The sequence below is a fragment of the Spermophilus citellus genome, assembly GCF_964194105.1.
Source record: "Spermophilus citellus genome assembly, chromosome: 8".
Lineage (NCBI taxonomy): Eukaryota > Metazoa > Chordata > Mammalia > Rodentia > Sciuridae > Spermophilus > Spermophilus citellus.
The window spans coordinates 20,612,648-20,637,686 of record NC_138189.1 but is presented as its reverse complement, the minus strand read 5'-3'; the positions used below and the strand labels follow the sequence as shown (position 1 = coordinate 20,637,686).

Below are 25,039 nucleotides of genomic sequence, written 5' to 3'. Positions count from 1 at the left end.
AAATCTTTACCCCTTACACATCTAGAGTATATAAAGAACTCAAAAAGCTAAACACCAAAAACACAAATAACCCAATCAATAAGTGGGCCAAGAACCTAAAGAGACACTTCTCAGAAGATGATGTACAATCAATCAACAAATACAGGTAAAAATGTTCATCATCACTAGCAATTGGAGAAATGCAAATCAAAACCACTCTAAGGTTTCATCTCACTCCAATCAGAATGGCAGCTATTATGAAGACAAACAATAATAAGTGTTGGCAAGGATGTGGGGAAACAGGTACATTCATACACTGCTGGTGGGACTGCAAATTGGTGCGGTCAATATGGAAAGCAGTATGGAGATTTCTTGAAAAATTGGGAATGGAACCACCAATTAACCCAGCTATCTCCTCGGTCTATACCCAAAGGACTTAAAAACAGCATACTACAGGGACACAGCCACATCAATGTTTACAGCAGCACAATTCACAATAGTTAAACTGTGCAACCAACCTAGATGCCCTTCAACAGATGAATGGATTAAAAAAAGTGGCATATATACACAATGGAATATTACTCAGCAATAAAAGAGAATAAAATTGTGGCATTAGCAGGTAAATGGGTGGAGTTAGAGAAGATAATGCTAAGTGAAGTTAGCCAATCCCTAAAAAACAAATGCCAAATGTTTTCTTTGATATAAGGAGGCTGATTCATAGTGAGATAGGGAGAAGGAGCATGGGAAGAATAGATGAATTCTAGATAGGGCAGAGGGGTTGGAGGGGAAGGGAGGGGGCATGTTGTTATTAATGATGGTGGAATGTGATGATCATTATTGTTCAAAGTACAGGTATGAAGACACTAATTGATGTGAATATGCTGTGTATACAACCAGAGATATGAAAAATTGTGTAATAAGAATTGTAATACATTCCACTGTCATATATAAAGGAAAAAAAAAGAGTATGGGATATGTTAGATTTTAAAAAGACTCAAAATTGTATCCAAGAGGACTTTAACTTGTCTTAGCACATTCAGGCTGCTATAACAAAATACCTCAGACTGAGTTATTTATACACAATATAAATTTTTGGTCACCATTTAGAGATTGGGAAATCCAAAATCAGATCCAATAGATTTAATGTCTGCTGAGGGTTTTTGTGTCTTAGAGATAACACCCTGTTGCTATGTCCTCACACAGAGGAAGGAAGGAGCAAAAAGGCTAAAAAGCTCCCTAAAAACCGTTTTAATAAAGGAACCCATTCCATTTATGAGGGCACTACCTTCAAGTCCTAACCACCTCCCAAACAAGCACCTTTTAATAGCATCACCTGGTGGGGTAGGTTTCAAACATTAATTCTGGGGAAATTTGTACATTCAGACCACAGCATAATTACAAAAAATATTCACTGTATATATATAAAAAAGATAATACAAAAATGTTCTTCCTGAAAAGTATAATTCATTTTACTCTTTTTACTACACTGGTCTGTACTTTTCAAGCTCATAATTTATTTATTTATTTTTTTATTGTTGGTTGTTCAAAACATTACATAGTTCTTGACATATCATATTTCACACTTTGATTCAAGTGGGTTATGAACTCCCATTTTTACCCCGTATACAGATTGCTGAATCACATCAGTTACACTTCCATTGATTTACATATTGCCATACTAGTGTCTGTTGTATTCTGCTGCCTTTCCTATCCTCTACTACCACCCTCCCCTCACCTCCCCTCCCCTCTTCTCTCTCTATCCCCTCTACTGTAATTCATTTCTCCCCCTTGTATTATTTTTCCTTTTCCCCTCACTTCCTCTTGTATGTAATTTTGTATAACCCTGAGGGTCTCCTTCCATTTCCATGCAATTTCCCTTCTCTCTCGATTTCCCTCCCACCTCTCTTCCCTGTTTAATGTTAATCTTCTTCTCATGCTCTTTGTCCCTACTCTGTTCTTAGTTACTCTAATTATATCAAAGAAGACATTTGGCATTTGTTTTTTAGGGATTGGCTGGCTTCACTTAGCATAATCTGCTCTAATGCCATCCATTTCCCTCCAAATTCTATGATCTTGTCATTTTTTAATGCAGAGTAATATTCCATTGTGTATAAATGCCACATTTTTTTTATCCATTCATCTATTGAAGGGCATCTAGGTTGGTTCCACAGTCTTGCTATTGTGAATTGTGCTGCTATGAACATCGATGTAGCAGTGTCCCTGTAGCATGCTCTTTTTAGGTCTTTAGGGAATAGACCGAGAAGGGGAATAGCTGGGTCAAATGGTGGTTCCATTCCCAGCTTTCCAAGAAAACTCCATACTGCTTTCCAAATTGGCTGCACCAATTTGCAGTCCCACCAACAATGTACAAGTGTACCCTTTTCCCCACATCCTCGCCAGCACTTGTTGTTGTTTGACTTCATAATGGCTGCCAATCTTACTGGAGTGAGATGGTATCTTAGGGTGGTTTTGATTTGCATTTCTCTGACTGCTAGAGATGGTGAGCATTTTTTCATGTACTTGTTGATTGATTGTATGTCCTCCTCTGAGTAGTGTCTGTTCAGGTCCTTGGCCCATTTGTTGATTGGGTTATTTGTTATCTTATTGTCTAATTTTTTTGAGTTCTTTGTATACTCTGGATATTAGGGCTCTATCTGAAGTGTGAGGAGTAAAGATTTGTTCCCAGGATGTAGGCTCCCTATTTACCTCTCTTATTGTTTCTCTTGCTGTGAAAAAAACTTTTTAGTTTGAGTAAGTCCCATTTGTTGATTCTAGTTATTAATTCTTGTGCTATGGGTGTCCTATTGAGGAATTTGGAGCCCAACCCCACAGTACGTAGATCGTAGCCAACTTTTTCTTCTATCAGACGCTGTGTCTCTGATTTGATATCAAGCTCCTTGATCCATTTTGAGTTAACTTTTGTGCATGGCGAGAGAAAGGGATTCAGTTTCATTTTGATGCATATGGATTTCCAGTTTTCCCAGCACCATTTGTTGAAGATGCTATCCTTCCTCCATTGCATGCTTTTAGCCCCTTTATCAAATATAAGATAGTTGTAGTTTTGTGGATTGGTTTCTGTGTCCTCTATTCTGTACCATTGGTCCACCCACCTGTTTTGGTACCAGTACCATGCTGTTTTTGTTACTATTGCTCTGTAGTATAGTTTCAAGTCTGGTATCGCTATACCGCCTGATTCACACTTCCTGCTTAGCATTGTTTTTGCTATTCTGAGTCTTTTATTTTTGCATATGAATTTCATGATTGCTTTCTCTATTTCTACCAGAAATGCCTTTGGGATTTTGATTGGCATTGCATTAAACCTATAGAGAACTTTTGGTAATATCGCCATTTTGATGATGTTAGTTCTGCCTATCCATGAACAAGGTATATTTTTCCATCTTCTAAGATCTTCTTCAATTTCTCTCTTTAGGGTTCTACAGTTTTCATTGTATAAGTCTTTCACCTCTTTTGTTAGGTTGATTCCCAAGTATTTTATTTTTTTTGAGGATATTGTGAATGGAGTGTTTTTCCTCATTTCCATTTCAGAGGATTTGTCACTGATATACAGGAATGCCTTTGATTTATGCGTGTTGATTTTATATCCTGCCACTTTGCTAAATTCATTTATTAGCTCTAATAGTTTCTTTGTAGACCCTTTTGGGTCTGCTAGGTATAGAATCATGTCATCTGCAAATAGTGATAATTTAAGTTCTTCTTTTCCTATTTTTATGCCTTTAATTTCTTTCGTCTAATTGCTCTGGCCAGTGTTTTGAGGACTATGTTGAACAGAAGTGGTGAGAGAGGGCATCCCTGTCTTGTTCCAGATTTTAGAGGGAATGCCTTCAATTTTCCTCCATTCAGAATGATGCTAGCCTGAGGCTTAGCATAGATTGCTTTTACAATGTTGAGGTATGTTCCTGTTATCCCTAGTTTTTCTAGAGTTTTGAACATAAAGGGATGCTGTACTTTGTCGAATGCTTTTTCTGCATATATCGAGATGATCATATGGTTCTTAATTTTAAGTCTATTGATGTGGTGAATAACATTTATTGATTTCCGTATATTGAACCAGCCTTGCATCCCAGGGATGAATCCTACTTGATCATGGTGCACACTTTTTTTGATATGTTTTTGAATCCGATTCGCCAGAATTTTATTGAGGATTTTTGCATCTAGGTTCATTAGAGATATTGGTCTGTAGTTTTCTTTCTTTGAAGTGTCTTTGTCTGGTTTAGGAATCAGGGTGATGTTGGCCTCGTAGAATGAATTTGGAAGTTCTCCCTTTTTTTCTATTTCCTGAAATAGTCAAGCTCATAATTTAAAAAGTCTATTTATATCAAAGCAGAATGAAAATTGAGAAAATATACCATTTTAAGAATCATAAGAACTCTTTAAAAAATCATTTCTAAAATGTTTAAATATATATGTGATTAAAATGCATTAAATATTTTCTTTAATTCTACATTGACTTTGTACCCTTAAGAGAAAATATTAAGAAAAAAACTTATGCACAAAAGTATGAATCAAGACATTTATTAGCCAAAAGGGAATATACTCTTAAAATCCAAAAGGCCAAAAAGATTTATAAACATAGATGTTTATAAGTTGCTTCTGGAAGACCTATGATAAACTGGGCACTATAGAAGTACTTCATGAGCAAGCCAGACAAGGGCCCAAGTCTTTCATAGCTTACATTTCTGTGAATAAGTAGGGATAAGAGTTTAATAAATAAATTGAAATATAATTTCTGGTTTTAAGTATTATAAAGGAAAGTAACAAAATGCTTGGTGTATTTACTAATGGCCACAAGGAATGAGCTTGCTCCTACAGAAGGACTCCAAAAAACATCCTGAGAAAATAAAAAAAACAAAATGAAAATAATGATAGCCAGCCATATAAAAAGCTGAAGAAAAAAATCAAGACACACATAGGAAACCTCAGGTACCAAGACTCAGAAATGGAAGAATTTGACATATTCTAGCAGCAGTATGTCAAGCCAAATGGGTGAAGAACATAAAAAGGAATGAAATAGAGATGGAGACAGGGGGCCAAATCATAGGGAATTTGCAGCACAGGGTATTACATTTCTAAACTGTCATAATTACACAAGGAAGCTACTAAAAAGGGGAAGTAAATTATCTTCGGCACATTTTTACTGGCTTTTGAAAGACTGGACTGTAGAAGGTTAAGTGGTAACAAAGAGGAAGCTACTGCAAGAATCCCTATGGGAAGAGGTAATGATGTCCTGGATTAGAGTAATGGCAATAGAAGCAGGTAGAGAAACACAAAATTTATGTGGTGGTTAGAAATCACAGTATTTACTGACAGATGGTCAAAATGTGGGACATGAGAACCGAGAATAATCGAGTATAGACCTTATGATTCTGGCTGATTCACTACTGTTTACCAGTTAAAAGTTAAACTCTTTTACTAATAATAGAAGAAAGATTAAGTATATTATGAAGTAGCCCTCAGGTGGAATATTACTAATGTTTGTGGAACATTGTTTCTCCCACCCATCTGAGAGGTAATGGGCAGAGCTATTAACTATTTAGGCCTTCAGTTTACTCAAATAATTACTACAGGTAATACCTACTGCTCTCACAGAGTTACTTAGAGGATTAAAAGTGATCCTACAAACAACATAGTGACTGCACTCAATAAATTAAAGCTGCCAAAAGTCCTAGTAATAATATCTCAGCATTCAGAATAAAATATTCAATAAATGTTTTGTGGATGAACAAATAGGCAGATAAAAGAAATGGTACAGCAGGCCAGGTCTTTCTATAATTCTTCCTCAAAACTAACTATGCACTCTTCATCACAGATAAGCAAAGATTTAAAAAAAAAAAAGTTTTTTGATTAAAAAGTGTTTTTTAACAGATAATTAAATCAACTAAGAAAAAGTAATAGACTTTTGATACAAATTAACACAGCAATAAAAAGTATAGAGGGTCCAGTATTATTGAGAGTCAAGTACATTATCTAGAATAATTTGACTTGTAAAAATAACTGGAAGAGCTTACTGGCCTACTCAGAGGTTGATGAGTCAACCTGAATGAATGCAAAGACAGCATATGACTAGAAGAGAAACAACCAAAAGAGACCAGGAAGAAAGGAAGTCAAGAGCTAGATGGGAAAGACAAGTAAGTGCCACAGTAAGTGAACAGAATCTTAACCCAGTACACAAGGACATATTCCAAAAACCAGGATTAGTCAGTGTGCAAGAGAAGCACAGACCAAGAGAAGTAGGTAACTAACAACTCTGATGTAGGAGTAAGAAACTTTGTTTTGAACTATAACCATGAAAGACATAACCCCAAATGTCATATTCCCAAATGCTGAAATTCCAAAAGACCATAAGTCCTAAAGTCTAAAATCCTTAACATCTAAAATGCTAGAAGATCAAAACCCCAAAAATATAATTCTGGAAAAAAATTGTTTTAATACTTTCAAAGACATTTATACTTTAAAAAGGGAATTTGTTTAAGAAACCTATAAAAACATGACAGTACAGCTCATTAGCCACTTTATACAATAAAATATATACATTTTGCAAGCATAAGTACTCAGGTACACTGTCAATAGTTGCACAAGTGTAACAGTTACAAGAAAACTACTTATATTAAAAAATACTCAAAAAGCAAAATGTATAAATACATATCTATGGTTGGTAATTGTGTGTGGCCAGCTTTATAACTGCTATCATCTAAAATAGCATGACAAATAGTCTGTTTTGACAAGACCTACCAAAAGCCGCGAAGGGTCACCACTACATATATAGTAGCCCAGAGCAAGATCTCAAAACTTTTTTATCTTTGACAAATGAAGACGTACAAAAAGGACATCTCTACATAGACTGAGGGATTTTCAACATTTTTAGGACAGGTGCAACACTGGAATAGCAACTGTGATGACAACAAAGACAAGATTGTAATAATACACTTTTGAGAAGTCAAATTTACAAAACAATACACAGAATAAATTAGAACTTTCAAACTGTCTTAAAGTTTTTATACAATTTATACCTCTTGTATCAGAACGGATGCAAAGATGAAATAAAATGTGTGCTGGGCTTGGAGTGTGGCTCATTGGTAGAGCACTTGCTTAGCATGCATGAGGCCCTTGGTTTAACAGTCAACACCACCACTACCCGTCCCCCCCCCAAAAAAAAAGTGTTAAAAAAAATGGGGAGAACACAGTTGTGGGGCAATATCAAATGTTCTAACATATACTTAAAGAGAGTCCCAAAGGGAGAAGAGAGAAAACAGGACAAAAGAACTATCTGAAAAGTCAACCTGACTTTTCAATAGATTAGATGCTAAGTGGCATAGTAATGTACTCCTTAGTGTACATACTATGTACAACAACTTAAAAATAGTTTTAAAGCATATCATAAACCTACAAAAAGAAATTCTAAAATTTTCCTTGTTATAAAAAGATAATAAATTAGTAGTAGGGCTGGGGATGTGGCTCAAGTGGTAGCGCGCTCGCCTGGCATGCGTGCGGCCGGCGTTCGATCATCAGCACCACATACAATCAAAGATGTTGTGTCCGCTGAGAACTAAAAAATAAATATTTTTAAAATCTCTCTCTCTCTCTCTCTCTCTCTCTCTCACACACACACACACACACACACACACACACACACACACACATCTCTCTTTAAAAAAAATAAAAAATAAATTAGTAGTAAACTCTCCTGAATTACTTATTCAGAACATGTAAATGATTTTTACTAGATATTTTAACAAAGGTCTATAAATCCTCACACTGAAGCCTTTTTCCAAAATATCCTAGTTTTTCAATTTCAAATTGTGCTAGGATAAAATTACTCAGGAATACTTCCATCATGATTAGAAAGGAACTATCTATCATGACTTGCTTTAGACTTTGTATTTAACTAAAAACAGCTGCTATTTATCTAGAAATCTTGGAGACTGACTGAACACAAAGACTTACAAGTTGTTCATTCTTGAGCAGAGTCTATTTTCATTGTAAATTAGAGGTTCTAGAACATCATAATGTCTATTTTACTCCTTTACTAATCTAGAAAATGAAGGAAAAAAATCTTAATTATTACAGTTCAATAGTCAGGTTTTGTGATGATTCTTATCATGACAACCACCCACCTGCCTGAAAATAAACTTTTAAAGACTTAGTGTATAAAACTAAAATTTCAGTATACTGTCAAAGCTATCAGATAACTTTATAAACAGACATAAACAAGCTACCATACATTATTCAAAGTACAATTAAATAAATTCAGATGACCAACATATTTGCATATTCCTACAAGATTTTAACATACATCCCATAAAATAATATTGTAGCTGGGCAGAATGGCACACAACTGCTACTTAAAAGGCTGGGGCAGCAAAATCATTTAAGCCCAGAAGTGTGAGGCCAACCTGGGTCACATAACAAAACCTTATCTCAAAAAATTAATTAAAATTCTTTTTAAATTTTAAAAGAATTGCAAATAAATGGCAAAAATAATGTGAGACTAATAGTTAATAAATTGAGACTCTAATTCCAGGTTTATTATAGTTGAAATTGATCTTTAGTGTGGAACAAATACTTAATGCTAAAAATTTTCCTCTAGGTACTGATTTACCAATATTTACAGTTTTTGATATTGGTTTTCTTTGTTACCAATTGATGAAAAACATTTTAACATGCTTTTTCAGTTTAAATTTATATACTTTACAGAAAACTCAGGGATTTATCATCATGACCTGTACGGCTGATATTATAAATAAGTAAAAAGATTAATATATAAAACCAATATGCCATTCAGCTTCAATTAAAGGAGTTTGGAAATTAGTGAACTGAGATCTGAGGCAATCATAAATGAGGAAGTTGCCAATTTGTTCCAAGATCACATCATTGGAGATAGTACAACCACAACTGAACAACAAATAACCAGAGTATTAAAAGTAAAAATTTAAAAACAGACACCATTAGTTTTGTACCATCTTTCCACCACCTAGAAAGCATCTAGGACATAGTAGGCATTCAAACATTTGTTAAATAAACATATTCCCAAACAAAGAAGCATTTTGTAATCTCACCATTGATGTCTAATACAACTCCTAATTTCACTTTTAAAAATTATTTTAAAGTCTGAGACTACAAGCTGACTAAAATTCCAGAGTTTTAAATAATAACATCATTTAAATTACCCTAAACTCATTAAAAGATGTGAAATTATCTAAGTAGAGAATTCATGATTTAAGCCACATGAATACTATATTAATCCTCAGTATACGTAAATAAAGAACTGAAAGATGACCCTGTATCATTTTTGCCTTAGAACTTAGTAGTCACAAAGAAAGATGGGCCACAGTTATTCCTAAAAGTAACACAAAAATTTTTTTTCATGTGCCAATAAAGACATTAAATAACAACAGATGTCAATAATAAAATCATATTATATTGCAGACTATCTATTTTTAAATGTTGGACACTGTGTCAAAGTAATATTTGTCAACCAATAATCATTATAAGATGAAAGTTACCAAAAATGACAATAGATTAAAAAGACAAACCTTTCAGGTCAAAAAGCATTTATAAAGCTACAGGACAACTTTTAAAAGAAAAATGTTATAATAGATACCTTAAGTGGGTAAAAAAAGAAAAAAGAAATAGTGTGTTACTACTAAGTAGACAGTTATTGCCAGTTAGAATTGCATTAAAAAGGGTATACAGTATGTGTTAAGAAAACTCCAAGGTGCAAGAAGCCACGTTAAATGTGACCATCAGTATATCTCCAACTTGAACAACAGGGCAATAAACACAGAACATTCTCAATAACTATTTACTGAATGAATGAAAAAACTTTTGAAACAAACCCTGAAAGACAGAAGACATTCTAGAATGAAAGAAACATGAAGGAAAGGGATGAAGGAGAAAAGCAGGACAAAAAGTAGCCTAATTTTTCTAGAGTATATTATATGATATACAGAATATAAGCAGGAGTTTGTCTCCACTATGAAGTTAACACATTTAGAGTTAATTGGTATTTGCAGGAAACACTATAGGTTTCATTAGTAAATGAAAGTAGTATATATGAAAGTACAAGGTAGATTATAAAATCACTGCCTCATCTAACCCAAATGATTTAGTTCAGAACTAATACAGTAGCAAGGAGAATGCAAAGAACTGAGGAAAGGGTTAAATGGAACACCAAGAATTTGGGTTTACAAATTGGGGGGAAAAAAAAAAAACAGTAACTTTAAAAGAAACAAAGTCAAAAAAAAACTGATAGTTCAGTGAAGAAGTCAGGTAAAGAAAATGATGTTTATTGAGCATTCCTTGCTAAGTACTTCAAATAACATTATCTTAAATGATCTTCACAACAACCCTATGATACAGTTATACTCCTATTTTAAACATGAAGCAAAAAAAAAGATCAGTATACTCTCCCTAACCTCACAAAACTAATTACAAAAGCATTATTTCCTCCCTTTTTCCTTCCAAAAGAAACTCCAAGTTATTCAAATATGAGGCAGCAAAGTGGTCTGAAAGGCGAGCCCCTTTCCCCAGTCCTAAGGGTTGAAACATCTTTGTTCTAAATAACTGGAACTATGTCCATTGGCATGACTCAAAGGACATGAAAAGAATAGGCTGGAGACTATAGAGAAATATTTTCCTACCAGCATTACCCACCCCCACCCTACCCCTAAGAGAGCAATTTAGGAGTAGTCCTTGATTCCTCCCTACTTTCACTCCTATTTCCAAAACTAACAGAAAGACAAACCAATTCTAATTCCAAAGTATCTTGATAAACTCTTCCTCTTCACTCAAACTCTACAGCTACCATCGAATCCAAGCTATCATCAGCTCTCAAGTGGCCTCATAACCACCCTCCTAGACAAATCTCCCTCCAACCACTCTTGATCCCAACAATTCATTCCCCAAAAACAGCAGGCAAGGGATCTTTAAAATGTAAATCATGTAGAAATTGGAACTATTGTACACTGTTAGTGAGATTGTAAAATGGCATAAACACTATTAAAAAACACTATGGAGGTACCTCAAAAATGAAAAATTGAACCAGCATGTACTACAGCAATCTCATTCCAGGTATACAACCAATAGAACTGAAAGCAGTGTCTCAGAAAGAATCTTACACATGTATATTCACAGCAACATTAATGATTATTCACAATTAGACAAAAAGCAGAAGTAACTCAAGCATGTATAGTGATAAATGAATGGGTAAAGAAAAAATAGCATACACATAAAATCGAAAGTTATTCAGTCTTAGGAAGGAAATCCTGTTGCAAGCTACAACACGGAAGAATCTTGGGGATATTATGCTAACTAAAATAAGCTAGTCACAATAAAACAAATACTTCATGATTCCACTTATTCAGAGTATCTAAAGTAGTCAAATTCATAGAAACAAAAAAAAAAATAAAATGGTGCTCACCAGGGGAAATGGATTTGTATGAGTATAGTTTCAGTTTTACAAGACGAAAAAATTCTTGAGGTCTGTTTCTCAACAATGTCAATATAGTTAATACTGAACTGTACACTTAAAATTAGTTTTGTTTTAGAAAATCATGCAAGTCAAACTAATTAAAAATCCATAAATCATATCATTTCACCTCCCTTCTTAAAATGCTTCAACTGCTTCCTATCACTCTCTGAATACACCAAACAAGGTAAGAAGGTCCAGGAGGCTCTGTGCCATCTGGCCTTACCCTCTTCTCAGCCAGACCTACTCTTCCCCTCTCTCAAGATGCTCATTTAAATGACACTCTTTTACTTCTCCAGATAATTCAAATCCCTTCTTGCCTAAAGGACTTCATCCAAGCTATTCCCTGTGTAGAACGCTATTCCCCAACTCTTCAGGGACTTGGATCCTTGTATCTTTCCAGAAGCCACCTAAAATGTGACCTTCTCAGAAGCCTTTCCTAAACACCCTACCTTAATTAGTAGTACCCCCATCATTCACACGATTTTATATTTTGTTCCTTAATAGTATTTCTCATAAACTCTAAAATACTGGTTTTCTATCTTCCCAAATGAAATGCAAGCTCCATGAGAACAACGGCCTCATTGGTCTTATTCATCAATGTTCTCAATACTTATCATACACCTGTAATAATATTTGGCATTCAAATATTTATTGATTTCACATTTAAATATTACTCTATAAGACTGTGCTTTAGCATAGACAAGCATGGGGGAGGGAAGAATACTCTATGAGCCTATGAAGTACATGTGAATATTATATGCACATCTTTAAAAAACTATACAAGAAATAAAGTTTGGGGAGTGGGGCTGTAGCTCAGTGGTACAGCACTTGCCTAGCATGTGTGTGGCACTGGGTTCAGTCCTCAGCACCACATATAAATAAATGAAGTAAAGGGATAAAAAAAAGAAATAAAATTTTGACAGTACAATTATTATCACTAGTTGTTGAAGTATTTTCTACTTTTACCTTTCTGAATTTTCTGTATTTTCTATTATAAACTTTAAACAGAAATTAAAGTCTTTAAGCCTCACATCAATTCCAAATGCTTTAAATTTCTCAGTTGGCAAAGATACAACATGACTTACGCAAATAATATAACCAACTTTTTTAAAAGTACCATAATACTCCTTAACCATCACTGTCTATATATTTTCTAATATTTTTTTAGATGTTGAAGGACCTTTATTTTATTCATTTATTTATATGCAGTGCTGAGAATCAAACCCAGGGCCTCAAACATGCTAGGAAAGTGCTCTACCACTGAGCTACAACTCCAGCCCCATTTAGCTTCGTATTTCTATGATGTTTATGAATCTCAGAAAATTAATGATCGGTTTATTTAGATCACAGTTTAGTGCCACAAATGATATCGCCATACTTTTTTAAGTATGACAGAAAGGACTGTGAGTATAGCTCAGTGGTACTGCATTTGCCTAGCATGTTGTGAGGCCCTGAGTTCCAAACTCAGAATTGAAAAATTAATGCCAGAGAAAACATCTTAATGCTTTCTAGATCACAGCACATTTCTATAACTATACTACACCTGTATCTATGGATAAAAAGAAAAACAGTTAATAATAACTGAATACTTATACTTGCCAGGCTCAATTTGAAGTACTCTATATATTAACTCATTTGTTCTTCAAACCACCTTTTAGAGAATGAGAATCTAGGCACTAACAGATTAAATCAGTTACCCATAATTACAAACCACTCTGGGATTCAAATCCAGGAAATCCCACTGTAATCTAGAGACTATGTTCTTAATCAACTATACAAAAGTGGAAACACGCTTAGGGCTCAAATTAAAGTTCTAGATATAAGATACTATGCATTTAAAAACCACATTCCATCCTTAAGAAATATTCATGAACATAAAGGCAAATATAAAATACTTATTGAGGACACTGATTGTTTTTTAAAATCATACTTTAACATATATCACTGGGCCTCAGAAATCACATATTTTGTAGTAGTTTTTAAGTGTCAGAATATTTAATAGCAAAATTTAGTTATTTACCAGTGATAAAGAACACATTCATACTAACCTTGAGCAATAAAGATCTCAAAAATAGTCTATTTTTTCTAATTTTAGTGAGGTTTACTTGAGAATTTAAAAGTGTACATATTTAAAAATACACTGCATGATCTGATGTATGTATAGACTGCGAAACTTACACTACAAAGAATTTCTAATTCTTCTGCTTCTCAGTTCCTGATAGAACTTTAATCATACACTATACTTTAATATACAGATCTATGGCACTAAAGGATTTTTAATGTACAAACTACTTGACAACAAACCTAAATTTCCATTATATCTAAAAACTTATCATGTGGATAAAAGGAATCTTCTATGGAATAAAAAAGATAAAATTTTCTGGCATAATTTGAACCCCACATACAAATATGGTTGCTGGTGCACTGTAAGCAGGCTCACCATTGACTCTGTCATCCAAGGTATTTGCCATTCCCAATCACATCTAATATTCTCAAATGTTAGTATCTATGATAAATGTCATCCCCTATGCTTCCTACTTTCACACTATGCCCTTCCCTATCTAACAAACTCTTATACCTTCTTAGCAAACACCTCTACTCTGGGACAGGGAACTGAAGAGACCGCATTTTTGTAATTCAGGAAAACACAGCACATACCCTTATGCCCTTAAACCCTCATCAGAATGTATCATCAACCTTTAAGAGGGCACAGCTTCTAGTAGACCAAGGGCAGGCTGAATATCTTACTGATCATGAAATTCCAAACACCCAACTGGTATCTAGCACACAGCACCCACTGAAGTTTTTGTTCACTTAATGTTATGGTTTGGATGCAAGCTTCCCCCCAAAAGCTCATGTGTGAGACAATGCAAGTAGATTCAGAAGAGAAATTATTGGGTTGTGAGAGCCTAAACCCAATCAGTGAACTAATACTCTGATAGGGATTAACTGAGTAATAACTGAAGTGGTAGGGTGTGGCTGGATGAGGTAGGAATTGGAGGAGCAGCTTTAGGGTACATATTTGTATCTGGCAAGTGGAGTCTCTCTCTTTGCTTCTAGACCATCATATGAGCCACTTCCGTCTGCCACATTTTTCTGCCATGATGTCCTGCCTCATCTTGAGCCCCAAGGAATGAAGCCAGCCTTCTATAGATTGAGACCCCTGAAACTGTGAGCCCCTAAATAAGCTTTTCCTCTTGTTCTAATCAGATCTTTTAGACACAGCAGCAAAACAGCTAAGAACGCTTACTGAAGAAGATTAATAGTTAAAAAAAAAAGAACTCCATTTATTTATATCACACTTTGTTTCAAAGGAGGAGAAGAGAGACATTTTAATACTTTAAATGTGTAACAAAAAACTTTTAATAAATATTCAATTTTTCTAATTTCAGTGAGGTATGATTGACAATTAAAAAGTATATATTTAACGGGGCTGGGGTTAGAGCTCAGAGGTAGTATGCTTGCCTTGCACGTGTGAGGTCCTGGGTTCGATCCTCAGCAAAACATAAAAACAAAGAAAAGATATTGTGTCCATATTAAAAAAAAAACTTTAAAAAAAGTATATATTTAAGATGTACAATTTCACAATCTGATATATATTATACATACACATACATACACACACACTGTGAAATAGTCACTATAATTAAACATTAATTATACTTTTTTTTCTTTTTTTTTTTGGTGGTGAAAACACTTAAGATCTAGTCTCTTAGCAAATTTCAACTATATAATACTGACAACTATAGTCATAGTGTTGTATATTACAACTCCAGAGTTTATTTTTCTTGCATAACTGAAACATGCACCCCTTTATCTACATTTCTTCATACTCCCCTCTTCCCTGCCCCTGGTAATCACCATTCTACTCTAAGTTTGACACTTTTAGATCCTACATAAAAGTGAGATTATGCAGTATTTTCTTTAATCCAGTATATGTATGGGTTATGGGTTATTTCATTTAATATAATGTCCTCCAGGTTCACTATGTTCTCACAAATGGCAAGAGTTCCTTTGAGACCGAATATCATTCCCTACACACACACACACACACACACACACACACACACACTCACTGTCTCTCTCTCTCTCACTCTGTGTGTGTGTGTGTATGTGTGTGTGTGTGTGTGTGTGTGTGTCACATTTTCTCTATCCATTCATTCACTGACAGACATTTAAGTTGCTTCCACATCTTGGCTACTGTGAATAATGCTGAAAAGTACATGAAAGTGCAGATAGCTCTTAAAGATATTTTCAGTAAATGTAACAATACAAATAGTTGAGCTACAAAATATTTCTGTAGTTTTTTTACACTATGCACATCTACTCTCAGGCAATTTTCAGATTTACATTGTCCCTGCAATGATAAAACTGATTAACTGCAGCATCTTTATGTCCCCACTTACATCATGGTTGGCAGAAAACACTAACTAAATATATGTTTTAGGGGCTGGGATTATGGCTCAGCGGTAGATCACTCGCCTCGCATGTGCAAGGCCCTGGGTTAGATCCTCAGCACCACATAAAATAAATAAATAAATAAAATTAAGTTTTTAATAAAAAAATGGACCTGATTTAAAAAATATATATGTTTTATATTTTATGCACACACAGTCAATAACTGACCTTCTCACTCTAACCTTCAGTTTTTTTGAATCCCTTTTTAACAGTCCTAGAACCAAACATAAATGCACATCAGAGAATAAATTTAAAATAACAAATTCAAAAATAGCACAAAGTATCTATACCCATAGTATCTTGTGCTATTTTTGCAGTTGTACAAAGGTTTGGGTTTTTCAGTTGGTTTGTTCTGTTTTGTTTGGGTACCGGGGATTGAACTCAGGGGTGCTTTATCACTGAGCCACATCCCCAGCCTTTTTTATTTTTATTTTGAGGCAGGGTCTCACTAAGTTACATAGGGCCTCACTAAATTGCTGAGGCTGGTCTTGAACTTGCAATCCTCCTGCCTCAGCCTCCCAAGCCATTGGGATAATAGGCATGTGCCATCTTGTCTGGACAGTGTTCTGGTTTTTGGATTTTGGGGTTTTGGTTTTGTTTTTGTTGTTGTTGTTGTTGTTATTGTTTTTAAGCTGGAACCCACAATAAAGAAACAGCAAGGATTAACTCAGTCTGAATACATGTGGCAGATTAGAAAGAACTTAAGATGACAATGTTTCAAAAAAAGTAGGGAAATGGAAGAAAAATTATGTATATGTCATTAATGTACACGTCAGAAGTTTTTTGCTGAAGAATAGGAATAGAGAGGAAAAAGATTATCTAGTTATGCAACATTAGATTTTAAAAAAGAAAGAAAAAGCTGTAGAAATAAAACATGGCTCTGAAATGTGTAATGTGTCAAGAAGCACATAAAAAATTCAAGTAAGGGTTATTTAAAAACATTTTTACTTACTGAGAATCATTTAATAAACAACTATAAACACTTTCATTACTCTAGGTATTTTTGATGAGGTTGTTTAGTATTTTGTAATCATATAAATAGAATATTCAAAACAAGTATTTTCAAAATTAAAAACTCAGCATTCACTGGGTAAAATAGTTTCTGAAGTTTCAGAAGTTTCACTTCCATATAATAGCAAGTTGAGGAAGACCATGAAGAGAGCGGAAAAAAAGTGAAAACAACTAAAGTAAAAACAGTAGGATGCACAGAGGCCAAGATTTATAAGGACACATACACTTGAATGCAAGAAGAAACACTCAGATCCAAGCACTTGAGTTCTTTGAATGTTATTCCAAGTAAACGGTTCTTACCAAGGTTGGAAGTTCCCTGAGCCCATGGGGGAAGCTGTGATAAAAGTGGAACTGACAGTTACCACTATCTTTAAAAAACACTGAATGGCCACAATTAAACATCCTAGAACTGCTATTAGCCTTAATCTTAAAGTTGTTTCACTTTAAATGATAAGGTTTGCATAGCCTAGCAGAAAGGAAATGACTCTCAGGACTGTAGCCATGGTTGTGCAGTATCACTTCAAGGGCCAAATGAAGTAACGCCAAAAGTCCAATCAATCATTGGCTTAAGGTTCCCCACCCCAATTTAGAACTTTCCTAGTAATGAAGTTCTCTGAGGAGGAAATGTTCAGCTAGAGCAACACAAGACCAAGAACAGAGACTTAGGATAGATCTACCCTTAAAATCAGCAACAAAGAAACCAGTCAAGGAAATGGTTACTAAAGGTAGGATTAGAAATTATCAAGAAACATTAAATACACAATACCTACTAATATAAAGATGCAGGAGGATAAGGAAAAGATGAAACCATTTAGATTTGGCATTACAAATCATCATCTACAGATCAAGCTTAAAATTCACACATTCTAAATTCAAAATTTCAAAATTCTGAAAGAATTCAAATAATTAATTCAAAAGTTAATTCTGAGAGAAATAATATGCTAGTATTTAGTACTCACAATTATTCATGGGAGAGGGAGGCCAACTCTAATTAATGTAACTTTAGTTCAAACTGGAAACAGGTTTTTTTGTTTTTTGTTTGTTTGTGTTTTTTTTTTTCCCCAGTACTGGGGATTGAACCCAGACCCATAGTTATTCTATATGAAGGAATAAAACACATATTTTTAAATATGGATAACATAAGATAATATATTTGTATGTAAGCATCACATACAAATATATTATCTTTGGCTATCAAGTTTTTTATTTTATCTGTTAAAGAACTGGCAAATATAATTATTAATTTTAGAAATCAGCACAAGTATAATCATATACTAAAGTAACTAATTTTCATATTAATAAATAGGCACATTTGAAATAAGATGATGATGTGTTCCTTGGATTTTTCAAGGGCATATACTAACTTAAATAATTCTAGAAAGTCAAAGTGTTTAAAATTAAAAGGTAATTTTTTATTTCTTAGACTTCCATTAAAGGCCAGATTTCTTTTTTAAGCTAAAAATAAAGCAACTTTCTAAAAACTTCCTCTAAACAGTTTCAAGGACAATGCATAAATGCTTAAGACCTGCACTCCTATACTGTTCCCTGGCTGGCCTCCCTGTCTCTATCATCTCCTCACTTCCATCAAAGGGAATTAGTGTTCTCAAACATGGAGATCCCTCATGTTTAAACACTACCAAGTCTCTCAATCCCTAACGATAGAACAATAGATCACAATGCCAAGTTTATGAATAGAACTCTCTGGACATTCAAAATGTCTTTTGTTTTATCTTAAATATTAAAAGTAAATTTATATTCCCCTTAACATATATGTTTGGTATATTTTTTAATTTTTAAGTTACTAGTAATTAAATATTTGATGTTTCCCAAATAATCTAGTAAAACAGGTATGTCAAGAAAAGGCACAATATTTTTCCTATGGTTTGCCATACTCCCCAGGACATGGCTAGGTACCCCAATTTTAGATCTACTGAGATTTCCACACATGTTGAATATGCTTAAGAATATTAAAGCACTTGACAATCTGGACCCAATCTTCCTTCTCCTTCCGCACTACTCTACATACACCCTATGCAAAACTAAAGAAAATTATTAACTTAATACTTATTCTTATATATGTCTCCTCTTAGAAAGCCCTTTCATTCACCTCTACCTGAAGTCTTATCTTCCAAGGTCAACCTCAAATACTACAATCCAAGTGTAGTATTTGATTGTAGTATTCCTTTGTAGTATTCCTTTCCCCAACAGTTTGCAGTCCATTATTGTGCTAAACAAAGTCTGTCTTGTATAATGTTTAGCTGTGTGTGTGTGTGTGTGTGTGTGTGTGTGTGTGTAAAGCTTCATACCACATACCAGTTAAAAATCAAAGCTTTGGTACCAGAGGAACCTAGGTCAACAGCTAATTCTGTTACTTACTAGGTGTGACAAGTACGGGATCATCTCTTGTATGACAACAAGAGCAGTTATCTAACAAGATTAGACTAAGAATTTTTAAAAAATGATGTATATTAAGCACTCAGCACAACACTGACACCAAGTAATAGTTTAATAAATGTACCTGTTGTTACCTAATCCATATTAGCCTGAGTTCCCAATGGGCAACCTATGCCTTGCACTTTTTTGTATTCTTTTTCATTCCTAGCGTTAGTCTATATGTTTTAATAATCGCTTGATTGATGAAACTTGATCGATTCAAAAATAATCTCATAGCTAGTTCATAACAAGGTCCAAACTCTAGAGAATATCAAAAATGCTCTATTCATCATACTAGTTGTTAATTTTAACTTTAGTCAGTTTATACTTTACTCATCACGTACATAAATATAAATCTCCAAGAATTATTTTGAAAGATTTCACACCACTACCAATGACTAAACCAATATCCAAAATGCTTGATAGCTACTCAAAATAAAACTAATCTAAAAAAATTGTTATGTATGCAATCACAAATCAAGACCTTAGCAAATTAAAGAATTCCCTTGTGGGACCTTCTTTTGCATAAAATTAAGCAAAATCTTTAAGGCAAGTTTCCAACTGGGCGAGTTATTCCTGTGCTATGAGATCCCCAACAGAGAACAAAGAGTTCTTGGTATTCTCAAGGAGAATATCAAGGGATGCAATGTTTCCAAACCAATAACTACTACTATTCTTAAGTATTCAGAATAGACTAGATCAAATGGATAAAAGCTGATTCTTCAATTCTGCAGTTAGCAATACAAGTATAGTAATGACCCTCCAAAGACTAGTAAATAAAAGACAGGTAATGATAAGGAAGGGGAAGGGGGGAAAGGATACAGTAGAAGGACATCAAAAAAAAAAAAAAAAGCTTCAGGGCTAGGGATGTAGCTCAGTCAATAGTAGAGCTTTTGCCTCACATTGACAAGCCCTGAGTTGGACCCCCCTAGCACTGGAAAAAAAAAAAAAAAAGAAAGGGAAGAAGGAGAAGGAGAAGGAGAAGAAGGCTTTAGGAAATCATAAGCTCAATTCAAAGAAAGAAAGGTTTCTAATAACTAGTACTATGCAAGCTATACTCAAGTTTAACTATGCCATAATATGAACATTAACATGTCTACCATAAATATCACTCAAGGCAAAATACATATACCACACTTAAGTCAACTACTAAATAAAGAAAATAAATAAGGGAACAACATTTACTTGGGAATTATTAAAAATGCAGGTGAAATAACTAAAAGTTTGGCTTAAGATTTTTCCAAAGGCATGCTAGCTTGAGATATTTCCATCTAAATCAACGAAGGCCCCACAACACAGCTGTGTTATCCCACAACATAGTTGTCTGTTAGAGTAGCTCTTCTAAAGACTTTGAACTACGACTATTTTAAATTTTCACTGAAATTTTAAATACAATATCAAATTAGTGAAATGGTATGAGTTAAGATAAAACCTTTACATAAGTACCAAAAAATTTTACTTTAATTCATTAGGAAAGAAGTATAGAATAAAATATCTTAAAGTTAAGTTTTGTTTAAATAACTCTGAAACAACTATGCATAAGAAAAAATTAATGTTTTAATTATTCTATATATTTTGACAGAATAAAGAATGTGGCACTGGGGATGTAGCTCAGTGCTAAAGCACTTGCCTAGCATGCAGGATCCCTTAGATTCAATCCCTACCACCACAAACCAAAACATGTATATAATAATAATAATAATAATAATAATAATAATAATGTGGTTTATACATATACAGTTTTTATTCTTTCATAAACTATTTCTCAGGAACCATATCTGGATAAGATCAATCACTTTCCAAGGAGATCACTACCTGATTCTATGTCTGTTAGGCAAAAAGATAGAAAAGTAATGTTTTAAGTTATTAAAGTACTGCTTTAGAATATAATCACCAAGCTAAAGTCACCAGTCCCTAACTCCCTTTATGTTTCAATCATTCTTTCAAAGTAAGAGCCCTAAAAACAAAAAATAAAAATAACAAATGACAAATATACAAACACATAAGATTTAAAATATTTACTATGTAACATTATAAATAGTGGTCCCACATTATCAAACATTTCCACACTGAACTCTGAAATTGTAATATAAAAAAGGAAAAGATATGAACCTTTTCTAATTATGCTAATGGATATTTATTTTGATGATGTGTTATCACCTGTCTCTTTACAAAAAACACTTTGCTCAAAATTAAGCACAAAACAGATGATATAGGCAATTTCTTCTTAAAATACACTAAAGTAAAACCCTAGGGAGGCAAACTTCAGTGGAAAAGAATATTTTCTACATGTTAGCAGCAGCTCCTAAGAAGTATCAATCTGGAGAGGAAAACAGAAAAGTGACTCTGGCTGTCATTTTACAGAGATATTAAGAATATTGACAGTTTTTAATCAGGACCCAGAGAGAACAATTCTTTCACAATTCTTTCAAGAATTTTCAATTTTCAAAATGAAATTTAGATTTATTATAGATATTCTACTCCATTTCTATCCATCAGCACTGCCTAGAGTGTGACATGGCAGTATTTTATAAGTTTGGTCTATAGCTTTACTTCCTGAAGTGTACAATAGCACTAATAAATTATACTCTGGACTTAGCACAACATTTACAAATGGAACCCGAGATGAAAGCACTTCTCATACACTCTTAAGAATGAGAAGGAGTTCTAGAGAGTCCACAGGGTTCAAGGCAATTTTCCATATGTTCTAATTTCATCAGTTTTTCAATTTACCTTTTCCAAGATACAAATGCTACTGACTATATTTACATAAACTTAATAAAATTACCACAATTCAACTTGTATACTGTGTAGTTTTATAACCTTAAACTTTAAATGGAAATTATTAACTTGTTAAAATCAATATTGCAACAAAAGGAAAGATTAAGAACATTAGAAATAATTCCTAGGTTGACATTATTTTAGTAAATTTACTTTAAAACACTACAGCACAAATTCATTTTGTGTTATTGTCACATTTTTTCCCAATAAGAACTGCCTTTTTCAAAATGTCATAAACAACTACAGAAACATAAATCTTACAAGGAAGGATTATAAACAGCTTATTAAAATAAAATTCCATCTTAAGTAATTTTCTTGATATGATGGACATATACACTTACTAGTAGTCAATAAATGCTGAAATTCTGAATTGGTCGTCTTTCTGCCAATTACTTTTTAATAAAGCATTATTCAACTATTTATTGATCAAATTTTTCTGCTTGAGAAAGCAAGAATCACATTCCTATACCTTCTAGAAGCCAAAAAATTATCCTCCCCTTCCCACATGAAGCATTAAACCTTCAAATTACAGTCTTATCTAGCCACTTTTTTGGGAATCACTGTTCTTCACTATGATACTTACCATGTTTTTATTTGAAGAGTAAAAACTATTGAAGCATATAACTATCAATCTATCCTCTAACTCAAAGACACGTTGCTCCTCATATTATTATTCTGTAATCTTTCATCCAAATAAATCACTGATAGATTTGCTGTTTCAAGTTTCATTTAATAGAGCTTGACATGTTTCGAGTAAATTAAATAAGCTGATCATTATGTTCTATGCCCTAGAATTTTTAAAGTGCTTAACAAAGTTTACCAACATCCTTTTTCTCACTCAAAGAGTAACTATCCTGTCATATATCCCAGAAAATAGCTGCTTAGTTCTAAAGAATATAGCTCCTGAGCACTTCTCAGAGCAGCTGTTAGTAACTTCTAGATGCCTGTTGGACTATCACTTCGGTTAAATACTAATGGGTCATATTGTTCCAGTTTACTTTTTCCTCTTTAACCTGGCAATTAGTGCAGAAAACCTATACAGAGCTATTAAAATAAATAAAGTATTAATAAATATAAACATTACTTTTGCGCCACTACTTTTCCCAAAGAAATTATTTCAGGATCTTTATATTATTACTTAAACCACCACAGATTAGTTACACAAGACAACGAAAGGCTTTAAAGTGATACAAATTTCGACTTAGCCTTACCAAACATATTTCAAAGTTGTCAATAACTGCTAGAACATTCCAATTAAAAAGATGCTGCTGCAACCTACCAGAACTGTGCTGCTCAAATACAAGTCCCAAATATCCGGCACTTAATAAATTTTCAGGTGTCTTTCTGGTAACCTGCTGAGATTTCTGCACCCTCTGTTACCCAGCGAATAACTATCCATCCTTTAAAAGGGCCACCTTCCCCCCCCCCTCAAAAAATATGCATTCGACTTAGACGTTTCTTTATGACTAATACGGAACCACTAATACCACTAGGTATTATGGCTCTCAAAGAATCCTCTTTAGCAGCTTCCCCTGGGACGCTGTGCTCAACGGGGTTTCAACTGGTGAGTCTCCCTGCCAGCTGCCTTTGCAAAAGCAGCAGCACGGAATCATACCGCATTGCTGCTGCTGCCGACTTATTTTCTAGAAGCTTTAAAAAAAAAATAGCCCAGTACCCTGCAGACCCTGGTGGCTCTTTTGTAGCACGAAAGAGAAACTACCGCATTGCTTAGCTTGGGAGAGCAGGGAACCCAAAAGAAGGGCGGGGAAGCGAATGCCGTCGAGAGGCTCAGTCGAGGGCGGGGTGAGAAAAGGAAGGCGACCGAAGTGTAAGGGACCGCGACGGAGCAGCCGCCAGGGAGCCAGCGCCTGAGCGCCCAGCTCGGCATCACCCAATGGCCCGGACCGTCGAGTAACCGGCGCCCGCCCGGACGCTCCGGAGGATGGGGGTCCCGCCGCAGCCCGCCGCGCCCCTCCAGTCGCCCCCTGGCCCTCACCTGTCAGAAGCGCCGAGCTGCCGCCCGCCGCCGCAGCGGGAGAAGAGGCGGCTGCCCCGGCAGAACCCGCCGCCCGCCGCGCGCGGAGGTGCCTTGGCACAAGCTCGCATCCGTCCGCCGCTCCGGCCACCAGCAGCCCGAACACCAGCACTGCAGCCCAGCGCTGCCGCTGCAACCAACCCGAGGCCGGGCCGAGAGTCGCGGCGGGATGAGAAGCGAAGGGAAAGCGTGGCGGCGACCCAGCCGCCCGCCACCCGCCCGCTTCGCAAGGCGCCGCCGCCGCGGGTGACACCGCGGGCCGCCCCCGCCGCCTCAGACATGGGTTCCCGCCGGGCGCCAGCCTGGTCCCCTCGGCACCGGCGGCCTCCAGAGCTCGGGTGCCAGCTGTGTTCATTGGTTCCGGTTATTTAAAAAAAAAAAAAAAAGTAGGGGACTGAAAGGTACGGCGTCTTGGGGCCCGGTGCGGAACCAGCGCTGCTACCGCGGCGACACCGGGATCCGCTGCTCTGGCGCGGCCAAACACCAGCCCCAGTGCCCGCGCCGCCGCCGCGGCGCATCCCCCCGCCCCCTCCGGCCCGCGCTCGTCGTAGTACCACGCTCGGCCGGGACGCCTCCCTCCCCTCACACATTAGCTCGCATACCAATCCCCCGCCTCCCTCAGCCCTTCCACAGCGCAGGCGCGGTGCTACTGCATTGCGCGTGCGCAGTGCCCAGCCCGGCCCCTAGAGGCGTTCCCGGACAGCTGTGAGTGAGGCTGGGTGGTTCCTAACTCGGCAGCTAGGCAAAAGGATAGGGGGCGGGGAAGGAGGCGGTCTGTCCCCCTCCCCCATCCACACCTCCACGATTCAAAGTTGGGGCGGCCGCAAACCTAGAGAAGAATACCGACGTCCAAA

General features: G+C 35.6%; 1 protein-coding gene across 2 annotated transcripts in view; it reads right to left on the bottom strand.

Moving 5' to 3' along the window:
- The window catches only part of STIM2 (stromal interaction molecule 2), a 162,137-nt gene extending 137,353 nt beyond the window's left edge, over positions 1-24,784 (bottom strand). For both annotated transcript variants that reach the window (XM_081303153.1, XM_081303154.1), the window contains exon 1: positions 24,147-24,784. In XM_081303153.1, the coding sequence (XP_081159279.1) occupies positions 24,147-24,540 (394 nt within the window). In that variant the 5' untranslated portion in view covers positions 24,541-24,784. The remainder of the gene's footprint in view (positions 1-24,146) is intronic.
- Positions 24,785-25,039: the final 255 nt, after the last annotated feature.